Source organism: Macrobrachium rosenbergii, chromosome 11 (assembly GCF_040412425.1).
Source record: "Macrobrachium rosenbergii isolate ZJJX-2024 chromosome 11, ASM4041242v1, whole genome shotgun sequence".
Classification (NCBI taxonomy): domain Eukaryota; kingdom Metazoa; phylum Arthropoda; class Malacostraca; order Decapoda; family Palaemonidae; genus Macrobrachium; species Macrobrachium rosenbergii.
Window position 1 is genome coordinate 33,266,526 of NC_089751.1, and position 12,714 is coordinate 33,279,239.

The 12,714-nt window shown below is 37.1% G+C and overlaps 1 protein-coding gene across 1 annotated transcript in view; it reads right to left on the reverse strand.

Moving 5' to 3' along the window:
* The window catches only part of LOC136843296 (uncharacterized), an 86,822-nt gene extending 82,520 nt beyond the window's left edge, over positions 1-4,302 (reverse strand). Inside the window, exons 1-4 of the mRNA XM_067111497.1 lie at positions 4,075-4,302; positions 3,117-3,288; positions 473-814; positions 102-259 (exon numbers count right to left, since the gene is read on the reverse strand). Coding sequence (XP_066967598.1) covers positions 102-259; positions 473-814; positions 3,117-3,288; positions 4,075-4,143 — 741 coding nt within the window. The 5' untranslated portion in view covers positions 4,144-4,302. The remainder of the gene's footprint in view (positions 1-101; positions 260-472; positions 815-3,116; positions 3,289-4,074) is intronic.
* Positions 4,303-12,714: the final 8,412 nt, after the last annotated feature.

Here is a 12,714-nt window from a genome sequence, read left to right on the forward strand (position 1 = left end):
TTACATCTTCACGTTGTTTATGGGTTTAGAATTCTTCTTAATCACTGAAATAAAAAGATTAAAGATTAGGATATAAATGAATAGAAGCAAGAATAACTTGCCTGAAGAACTGTGAACTGGTATCCAGCTTCTGACATTTTGTTTCTTATCATTTCCCAGGCTTCTGTGCGTTTACATTCTTTATCAAGGATGAAATACGCTTTAGGATATTCTTTTACCAAATTAATAAGCAAACGACTTGATTTGTTGTCCCATGGTCCTGAAATTATTAAAAATGTAAATATAAATGAGAGGTCAAATGCAGTAATTACATACAATAATGCTCAATATCACACAAGATTAGTCAATTTTATTGAGCATATTTATATAGTTTCTTACATTTATAACAACTAAAAGTTAAAAAACCATAAGAATACTTATGTACAATATTAAGTTTCAAACCATAATTAATGCAACAATGTAAAATGCCTACCCAAACGAAGTCTGTAAGGAGCATCATGTCTCACCCTTCTTCCAAATGTATTGTCCTTCATCAAGCGATTAAGATAAATTGGATTATCATACATATAAATATTGGAAGAGGGAATCTCCACAAAATCTTTGTTTTCAACGGTATGCTCAACCACAGACTCCATCTGCTGATCCATTATGCCTTTATGTTCAATAGATGGTTCTTCTCCCATGTTCAAAGTGTGTTCAAATTCCACTCTAGAACCAGACTGTCTCTGGGGAGCCATCTTTTTCATCTTTTCACCCAAAATGTTAGCAACTGCCTCCTCCATGGCAGCCTCTGACTCCTGGGCTTCCCATACACCTGCAGAGGAGAATGGAAAAATTAACAAAAAACACAGATAGCTCTGGTCAACGGATCTGGAAGTAAACAAAAATGACATTAAAATTCGAACTGAAAAAGATAATTAAAATTAATATAATAGCAGTTTCTAAATCAATATCATATGCAACATTTTCCCAAACAACCTTAAAAGGGGTATGGGATCTATTTTCAAAATACAGTTCTCAAATATAAACTTTAAAGTAAAAGAAACTCCACATCACTGGAAGCCTAAAAAAGAAAGTACAAGCACAATTTATAGTAGAATTAACCAGGAAAATACTCACATATAGTAACATTTACACGTTCATGACCCTGGCATTGTTGCTCAACCATCATTATGGTTCGTGCAAAGCTGTCACATAGTCTGTGCTCATCTTACCCATATGGCATCAGATCTGCCACTGGACCACAAAAACAGCAATTGAAAAAACAATCAACAAAATAAGACAAGGTTGATGTTGCAGAGGCTCCCTAGGTACTCACCCCAACTTTTTCTAAGGTCAAAGTCTACATCCTGCTGCTCTCAACTCTCACTCCATCACCTTAGCTGCAATCTTCCTGTAAAGACTGCCTTGCAGTAACTTGTACACCACACGAGTGACCCAGAAGCACAACCAAATGTGACAAATCGCACTTTTTTTTTTTTCAAAAAAACACTATGAGAGCTATTCTCCATAGTATGCATCCTACCCAGTCCCGTAATACAGTCTAACAAGAAATTACTTTAAATACTCTGACATCCAAAATACAGTTTTGTGATACCACAAATGAGGCAGAAACCTTTGTCAAGAAGGCCAAGGGCATGAGAGTCCAGAGAGCCACTGGTTTCAGAGGGCCAAAATCAAGCGGAGAGATCAAGAAGCACCAATAGCTGCACGGGAGCTACCAGAAAAAACGATGTGGGATGTAGCTACTCCAAGGGTCAGAATACAATGAAACCCAAGGTCACAAAAGCAGGCCCATAAGGCTTAATAAAACTAAGGACTACATGGTGACAGCAACAAACATTCAAGCTGAAATAGCCAAACATACAGGAGTAGCAGAGCAGTATGAAGGCACTCCAGTCAGAGACCAGAACAATCAGCATTCACACAGAGATGACTACAGACAACAGAAACAGGGGGTCAAAGGAACCTCTAAAAGTGCTGATATGACCAAGGTTGCTGACTCTTTTATGCAAGAACACTTTTTCCTTTGGTAACAAATGCAAGGTTGGTTAGAGGCAAGGTTATAATAAAATCTTCAAGATTTTATATCTATGAAAAGACAAATTACCTAAAAATTTATTCTGTTTCTACAAGAATACAAACCACTTCCTTTTATATTTAGACTCACCCATTGTTGATCTCCCACATGAAATGTCAGCTTCTGAGTCATGTAAGTGACCCTTAAAATCACTTGTACATCCCAGAACATGTAATACTGAGGATGACTGGGTCCTGTGCCTTAGTACGGTTTATTTGTGTTCTTATTCTAGGATATCAAAAGAACTTTGATTTTTCATGTGGGACATGAAGACCAGCTTAAAAAGCAGCAAAATTTTATGTAATTCCAGACAAATAAGTTCTAACACCGATGACCCCCACACAAAAAAGATCTGATTTGTACAATGTTCATAAGAATTTTTTTTATTCATTATGAATATGTGATATAAGCGACTGTTTATAGGTATTCTACTCTATGTGATTGTACAAGATATTCTATTATATTTGTCTTGAAGGATGACTGGTTGCTGTAGGGCCACCAAGCTGTGATCACCTGGATCATGTATTTTCTGTAATTTTTAAATTCCAAAGAAGCTTTTTAAAGACCCACTGTTTTATTATAAATTATTTTGAAAACATTTAATTCCACTGACACAAGCCATACCGGCACAGGGTCATGAAATACATCCCATTTTAAAGAAGCTGCCTGCTATGCTATTTTCACTTTACAACTGGCCGTGATCAAATGCATTCCAGTTGTTTGGCTAGGGGCTGCTATATATGTAGCTGCTCAGCTTTTTCATTTTCTTAAAAGCAAAACTCAATCAAATTAGTGTTCACAAGGAAAAAACAAATATGCCCTAAAAACCTTAAAATCTAAGATGATAATATTCGCCATGACTAACAAAAGTTTCTGTATTATTAAAAAGCCTGAATTTCAAGACAGATATAAATCCTACTTACAGCAATGCAATATATATTTTTAATACCTTAAAACTTACAGTAATGCAATCTATGTTTTAATACCTTAAAACTTACAGTAATGCAATCTATGTTTTTAATACTTTAAAACTTACAAGGGTTACTTTCAGGAACATCAAGATGTCCTGTAACTGGTTCCTGGCAGCTGACATCTTGTTCAACAATACTCTGCACTCCCCCTACTTGGGATTCCTGACAATTATGTGCATTGAATTCTTCTGTTGTTGGGAACAGTAAAAAGCACTCTCCGCACATAAATGATGTTTCCTGATAGAGAAAAAAGAAATTATGATTGAATTATTAAAATATGACATTTAGTCATTTATACATTTCCCTGTTCTCCATAATCAAATACCGTATTTGATAGTTTAAGTTGTGACAGAAAAAAAATGTGCTAGGCTTGACATGGTGCAACAATATACATTTTAAGAACCATGTAATTAGTGAAAGAACATACCCACCCTAGGAGATGAGGTTGGTGCATCTGCTGATCAGCATAATTAAGTATGGGCTACTTGACTGAAAGAAAGGATAAATCCTGACCTTCCCAGACCTGACTAAGGTTAAATTGAAGACTACTACCACAGCCTAATTCATGCCAGCCGGCAACCATAATATTTACTGTTATTTGTTTATGTTATTATGTTCATCCCCAAGAAGCTGGTACTAAATATGGTGCCCATTTAGCACGTAAACTGATAGTTACCGAATCAGGGGGTGCAGTAGTAGTCTTCAGTTTTATCCTGCCCACAGACCCTTAATACCACGCTCTGACTAAATTCCAAAAAAATAAAAAGGGGCATAGGCCTAATATATAGTGAGAGTCCTCTCCACTGTAGCCTAGTATAGGCCTATTAAGAACGACAGACAAGAAGCTTTCAAAACACGAGAAATTAAATTATGACTTTCTTCCTCGAATAGCCTTCACTTCTAGCCTACTGTAGACTTGCCTAACGTAAGCAACCGGCTAAGCCCTAGGGTGTCTCATTTGCTAAGGTCTACCAAGGTTATGTCATATTTGTCACTAGGCCTAGGTCTGAAAGCTATACTTACCACAACCTCCACTTCAGGAACGGTATCTCCATAATCCTGGCACTCCATAACAACGTTACTATCACTCATATTGACGTTAATCACATAACCAACGTAAGAACCATAACACAAATGTCAAAACAAATTTAAAACCAAAACAAACTTCTGGTCGGTTATACTTCTATGCGAATGTCGGCCATGTTTGAATAGTTTCCACTAGGTGAAGAGCATAGATTTATTCTACTCAACAGAAAACAACCGCTGTTATTTTATTCGGAAGAGGGTTTATTTTTTAAACAACAAACTTGTCTGAAAATACGATAATTTTATCAAATACAAATGTTCATATGATATTTCCGACTACAGATCAATTACTGAATCGAGGAAAAATATCGTGTGAAATCACTCACGCTACTGAAACTTGAGAAATAAAATTATGGCTGTCCTCCACGAATAGCCTCGATTTCGGATTAGATAATCAGTTTGTCTACACTCTGAAAAGTACGAGAGGTTTTATTTGCTGTTTTTTTTTCCACATTGCTCGGTGGAAAAGTCAAATGCGAATTTCTGTTCTACTATCCAAGAGTTTGGTGCAAAGTTTTCTTCAATGAGGAACTTTTCTTGTTGGTAGTATTACTTCTTCAATGAGGAATGTGCGTTCTTGCATGAGTATTCACCGAAGACATTCTTAAATTTTCTGGTACTGGTTCACGAAGGCTATGCCACCTGTCTATCATTTCGTAAGTTGTAATTCATATTCAAAACTGCTGTTAATGAGATTTGACGACAAGAGTATTAACAGCAAATTACTATGTATGGCATGAGGGCCAACCGAAATAGGCAAGAAAAAGTGAACTAAAGGTTTCTTGCCATGTTCACATTATGATCTGTGATGCTGTTGACACCCTGATATTCAAGATTACTGTTTATTATTTACTCCTTTTTTTCCTAGGGTCCCACTTCGCTGAAAGCGCTCTGCAATGCAGACTCATTCCCATTTTTTTTTACGGCGTACTCTACAGTACTGTATATTAATTGTCAAAGCCACGCTGTCATAACACTCAGAAAAATAAATTAATTTTTACTGAACGGCTTGATATATTCAGTCCTCCTGCTGTCAAGCCTACTTTCGAATTGCATCTTGGCTCAGATAACTTGAAATCATCTGTAGCCATATAGCTGTACTAAAGCTATATTACACAGCTATACCGCTGTATCATATTCGGCAATTAAGTCATTTAAATATTTTGTACACCCAATCCTGATAAAGTAGTGAGTCATTACATATTTTAAAATATAATTCCAACTCTGACAGGGAGCCGTGCAACTCGAACAATACAGGCGCAGTCCTAACACCCTTTATTAATCTTGCCCTCTATTTAGTATATTTTCACCTTCCAAAGTTGGATCTTAAGCAGATTATGATAGATAAAAAAAAGTTAAGTATACCTTAGTTTTACCAGACCACTGAGCTGATTAACAGCTCTCCTAGGGCTGGCCCGAAGGATTAGACTTATTTTACGTGGCTAAGAACCAATTGGTTACTTAGCAACGGGACCTACAGCTTATTGTGGAATCCGAACCACATTATAGTGAGGAATGAATTTCTATCACCAGAAATTATGATAGATAAAGTTGCAATAGTCCACTTTGATTGTGACACAATTAGCAACTTTTTTGTAGAAAATTAAAGATATTTTTTAAGAAAGGCAATATGGGGCGGTTAGTTGCAGAGGAAGGTAAGAATCAAAATTAAAAAGCGGAGAAAAACGCAGGTAAAGTTTGGCAATATTCAACACTCGTTAACTTTTGAATGAAAAGGACTAGAAAGCTGGGGTTGGTCTTAAAAATTAGCTCAACTCTTCTACCCTATGTAAAAAAAATCCAAATTTTTTAATATATTCGCATTTTGAATATTACAAAAAATAACTGCGTTAAAAACACTTTAATTGATGTTCATTTCCTAAAAAAAAGTGTTTTATACGAATTGCGTGTATCTAATACACACTGTGAGGTCAAAAGAAGACAGAACTGGGTACTGATTGATTTATTACCAGGGCATAAGGTACACATAGCAGCGTGCGGGCGGAAACGTGGTGCCCGACCCCAGGTCTCCGTGACTCGCACGCTAGTGAGAGCAATTTGTGTTTGTTAACAGTCAATCAGATAACAATAACACGATACATAATGTAGCCTACATACAGTGACAAAATATATATTGGCGAAAAGGCCAGGAAATTCTACATACAAATATATACATGAGATTCTTGCTGCATTAATAGATGCGATACATGATCGTAATTAATGGGTAAAGTAGACGTCTTTACAACACAAAATTTTCAGCATTTTTGTGTGAGTGCAATATGCGCAAAAAGATTCCTAATGTGTTTTTTTACAGCTTAAAGTCACTTTAAATTTAGTTATAATCTTAAAATGTATCACTCTACATTCATTTCGAAAACTATTATGCAACTGTGTGCAATTTGCCCATGTACGCGTGCCCCTAAAAGTGCAGCTAAAAAATGGTTGCTACCGAAAAATCGATATAAAATAAAATTATTGTTTTAAAGTTTCGAGTTTTATTTTCCTACCTAGCATTATTATAAACATTTTAATACTATTTTGCCCTCAATGACGGGCAAAACAATAATAATACACGCGGCCACGAATGTGCCCAAAGAGTCTGGGCTAAAGGTCAGTGACCTTGGGAACCGATCAGCTGTTGCCTTTCTTCCGTGCGCACACTAAGCTTCACTGACCAGAGGACATTAATGTGTGCTGGCTTTCATAACGCCTGTTATCTAACACAATCATGCAATAGTATTGTTTTTTCACTGCCTCCCTCTCTCCCCCAACAGCAGTTCTGGGTTCACCCACACTATTGCATCTTTTTCAAGTAACTTTGGCCGTTAGACCCTGAGATATAAAATTAATCTCTATCCACTAGCAAAGACTCTCTGCTCCGCCAGTCACCCAAAAGGGACCTGCAGCTATTCAGACTGCTGAATACGGCTGAAAACAACATGTCTGATTCAGACATCTTGTGGGTCGTGAAACCGACGCTCTGCATTGCTTCCCAGCTCTAACTACAGGCCCAACCATCTGTGGCATCATGTCGATTTCGTACTATGCTTGTTAAGCAATATTATTTGTTTTAAACAAACAACCAACAGCAGGTGAACATTCTCTGGTATCTTTTACATTTTAAACAAGCAACCAACAGCAGGTGAACATTCTCTGGTATTTTTTACGTTTTAAACAAACAACCAACAGCAGGTGAACATTCTCTGGTATTTCTTACGCTTCAAACAAACAACCAACAGCAGGTGAACATTCTCTGGTATTTTTTACATTTTAAACAAACAACCAACAGCAGGTGAACATTCTCGTATTTCTTATGTTTTAAACAAACAACCAACAGCAGGCGAACATTCTCTGGTATTTCTTACGTTTTAAACAAGCAACCAACGGCAAGTGAACATTCTCCGGTATTTCTTACATTTTAAACAAACAACCAACAGGAGGTGAACATTCTCTGGAATTTCTTACATTTTAAACAAACAACCAACAGCAGGTGAACATTCTCTGGTATTTCTTACGTTTTAAACAAACAACCAACAGCAGGTGAACATTCTCTGGTATTTCTTACATTTTAAACAAACAAGTTACAACCAACAGGAGGTGAACATTCTCCGGTATTTCTTACGTTTCAAACAAACAACCAACAGCAGGCGAAATTCTCTGGTATTTTTTACGTTTTAAACATACAACCAACAGCAGGTGAACATTCTCTGGTATTTCTTATGTTTTAGACATACAACCAACAACAGGTGAACATTCTCTGGTATTTCTTACATTTCAAACAAACAACCAACAGCAGGTGAACATTCTCTGGTACTTCTTACGTTTCAAACAAACAACCAACAGCAGGTGAACATTCCCTGGTATTTCTTATGTTTCAAACAAACAACCAACAGCAGGCGAACATTCTTTAGTATCTTTTACATTTTAAACAAACAACCAATAGCAGGCGAACACTCTCTGGTATTTCTTATGTTTTAAACAAACAACCAACAGTAGGTGAACATTCTCTGGTATTTCTTACATTTCAAACAAACAACCAACAGGAGGCGAACATTCCCTGGTATTTTTTACGTTTTAAACAAACAACCAACAGCAAGTAAACATTCCCTGGTATTTCTTATGTTTTAAACAAACAACCAACAGCAGGTGAACATTCTCTGGTATTTCTTACATTTTAAACAAACAACCAACAGCAGGTGAACATTCTCAGGTATTTCTTACGTTTCAAACAAACAACCAACAGCAGGCCAACATTCTCTGGTATTTTTTACGTTTTAAACAAACAACCAACTGCAGGTGAACATTCTCTGGTATTTGTTATGTTTTAAACAAACAACCAACAGCAGGTGAACATTCTCTGGTATTTCTTACGTTTCAAACAAACAACCAACAGCAGGCGAACATCCTCTGGTATTTCTTACGTTTTAAACAAACAACCAACAAAACATGAACATTCTCTGGTATTTTTTTTATTTAAACAAGTGATTAAATTCTTTGGTATTGATTTTTCTTTACTGATTAAATAACAATACTATTCAATGGTAACAAAGTTATTATTAATAAACACTGCACGATATTACACCTTGAATAATAATAATTATTATTATTTTTTAATGATCACGAAATTACAGAGGACTCACTGAAAAACATGGAGAAGGTGCTTTACACAACCGTATTAAGTTTAAAAAGACAGAATGCTGGGAAGGCTCCGCATGGGACACTAGAGCGTTGCTGATTGGCCGAGAGGGCAGCGAAACAGTAAGACGCGCTCCCATTGGCTACTCGCTTCCAGCTTGCAAACACTGAGTGAGGCAGTGTGGGTGGTGAATACCTCTCACTGACTTGTACTTTCAGACAATCGACTGGTGTCATTCGCCAGATGCGAATAGATAACTTTACTCGAAGCAATTTTTGACCATTTTGTCGATGTCAGGGAAGGGTTTGTGATGCGTTTTCAGAAACTAGAAGGACTGGACAATGCAATGCTATACAAAACTCAAAACTGAGAAAAGTGGTGAATATACCCTCCTCTGCAACTAACCGCCTCATATTTCTAAGACGATGGTCAGTAGCCTTTATAACATTTTTTATGCGAGCACTATTAGAGAAATTACAGTCTAATAATGCATGCAAGTCATGTATTTTATCAGCAATTGGAACTACGTTACTACTTATATTTAGCCGAAAATCATCTTTATCAACACCATCGTAAATGCATAAAGGCACCTATTTATCAGTTCACACCACCCATGCATCTGATATCTAACCCCGTCTCCTGCGACGCTCCTGATTGGCCACTGATCAGCCAGTCACAGGGCTGGAAACTGGTCAGTCTGTTCTAGCCGTCGCCGAGTGAACGTCTACGTTGTGACCTCTCCTGTGAAATATGAGTTTAATAATTATGTGATTCAAAAGTTGTAACTTTCATTATACCTCAGTTTTACCCGAAGAAAAGTAATGTTCCTCAGTTTCATCACTAAACATCTCAAGCCAATGATTTAAGGATTGTAATGATAAATATATGAATTATATACTACAGTAAACTTAATGTTAATTCATTGGCTTGGAAATGTTTAGTGATGAAATTGAGAAACACTACTTTCCTGCGGGTGAAACTGGGGTGTAATGAAAGTTATAACTTTTGAAAGACATTAATTCATGAAGAGAGGTCGAGCGTAAATGTACATTCGGTGAACGGCTGGAACAGACTGACCAGTTTCCAGCCCTGTGACTGGCTGATCAATGGCCAATTCATTCACACCACCCGTGCATCTGATATCTAACCCCGTCTCCTACGACGCTCCTGATTGGCCATTGAATTCATTCACACCACCCGTGCATCGGGTATCTAACCCCGTCTCCTACGACGCTCCTGATTGGCCATTGATCAGCCAGTCACAGGGCTGGAAACTGGTCAGTCTGTTCCAGCTGTTACCGAGTGAATGTTTACGCTGGACCTCTCCTCGTGAAATAATGTCTTTCAAAAGTTCATTACACCTCGGTTTTACCCGAAAAAGTAGTGTTTCTCAACTTCATTATTAAACATCAAGGCAATGATTTAAGGATTATAATGATACATACGAATTATGTACTTCGGTAAACTTAATGCTAAAATATGTATAGTGAAATAAACATGAAATATTTAATATAAAATATATTCTTTCATTCCTTACATGACCTCGCCGTGCATTGATCATATTTTGTCGTCTTGTGTTTCATACAATATCGTAGCTTAAATGTCGTGGATGACAATGCTACCAAATAATTATAGGTATGGCTATCTATGAAAATAACAAGCAAAAGATTAAGAATATTAAATTGAGTGGGGATGCGCGCAGACAATAGCCTCATATTTATTTCACTATACGTATTTTAGCATTAAGTTTACTTAAGTACATAACTCATACGGCAAGCTTTGAGAGCTTAAAAGATCACGATAAACAACCTACAACATTCCTCCAGGGTTCCGACAAGACCACCGAGAGACACGGTGGTCTTGGTTCCAATCACATCGATAAGTTGAATAAATTGCATAACTGGTAACTGTCTGTTGATAAAGATGTAAAGACCATCACAAACAGCTTGTGAAAAGCGACGAATCTTAAGTTAAATAACGGCGCCAGTTGAACAGGTTAACACAACAAGAGATGGACACTCATTTGTAAGATTTTCAGACATGAAAAACTTAGGAAAGGCAAAAATGGAGGTTCAGAATATCAACAATATATCAGTAAATGAGAAGGGTAAACTTAAACCAAAAATAAAAGTAGTCTATGTCCCGAAGGGTGAAGATGACATTGTCGATAACATTGTAAAGAAAAACCCATGGATAGTAGCCTCATTTCTGAAAATGACGACCTGAAAATTGTAAAGGAAATGATAGCCAAAGATGACAAATATAAACGCTGTATCACCAAATGCACACCACAAATACGAATGGCTATATATGATAGAGGTGACAAACCGTGCACACTGTATAGCCATCCAAAGTATGCGACTGTTACATGCGCTATCAATGCTACAAATGTCAGGAATTTGGTCGCAGCGCTGCTAATTGCAGAAATGACCAAGCTTGCCCTAGATGTAGTGAAAATCACAAATCAAATGAATATGCTAGCAACATCTTCAAGTGTAAAAACTGAGTAAAGAAAGATAGTGATACTAAACATGAAACATATGATGGCAATAAGTGCACAGTATATAAAGGATGTGTCAAAAGTGAAAAATAATACAGATCATGGCTTTGACTAATAATCGTCTATGCAATTTAATAAGAAAGCAAATTTTAAAAAAAGAACTAAAGACACTCCTACCCAGCAGGAGCTACGATACTGACGAGAAAACACTGAAAGACAATGATAAAATATAAGCACCTTATTTTGAAAATGTACAAGGGCCCGCAAGAGAGGGAATGATCCGTGTGGAGGGCTGTACATAAAACCAAAGTGAAACAGGGATGCATCTTAACATAACCTAGCCTAACCATGGGTTGCCTCCAACCGTTTGTACCCACAACCTAACCTAAGATGATACAAATTTTAGTGAAATGCAAGGATGCACCCTAACCTGACCTTCCCTACGAAAAGGTAATCTGGGCTGTCTTGTCCTTGGCCTTCCTGACTGGAAGTTGGAAATGGGTAGCTCCCCTCCACACAACCTAACCAGACCCAAAGGTGAAAGTCACTTGTAATCTGGTTTCTTTTTCTTTAGTTTCCCAATTTTGTAAGACATGTGGAGGGTGAAATGAGTAAACCAAACATTTCCAGGAGATATTAATGTTAAATTTGTCACAGTAACATTAAACTATCTGAAAACAGTTTGCTCACACAGGAATGCAAACCCTTTTGACTGTAAGTGATGGTTGGGAGTACCAAGGAATCCACTCAACTGACTGTCAGCCACCCTTCTTTTTTGGCAGAACGAGGCAACGTTCTAAGTGATTGTTTATCTTTCTCTTTTATGGAAACCTTTGCCTTTACATAGGATATGCTTTGTGAATCCTTCATATTTTCTCTATTATGACAGTTATTAATTGTTCATAGAATATATTAACCTTTACCTCTACAGGAAGACTAGGGTTATTGGCTAGAAAAGATAACCCTGTGAGAGCTATATGAATTAGCTCAGTGGTGTAATTAAACTACTTAATAACAGTGTTGGCTGGAAAAGCAGTGTTTAATTGTTAGAAGATCTCTCAACTTACTTTTTTTCTGGAGTAGTAATGTCAGGGTTAACTTCTCTCAAGGAGAAGTTAGGATTATGTCTCTGTCCATCTTGCTCTTTCCTGCCTTCTTGGTCTTTGGACCATTGAAGAACAGCGCCTGCTAGGAGTCTTCTCCTTGTGGTTTTCTCTCAGGATTTCCTATCGTTGCTCTTTTCCCCTGTTGGAGACCTGCTAGCATTGGCAGAACCTGTTGATTTAGTTGTTTCATGACTAACATTTAGTAAGACTTCCATGGGAGGTACAGATCGGTTCCCTCCTTTTTTGGCTGGTCTTTGGGTTGCTAGATCTTTTTTTTCATCCTGGGATGATTACAAGAAGCTAGGAAAAATTTTGTAGGAGGGCTGAGTATGTAT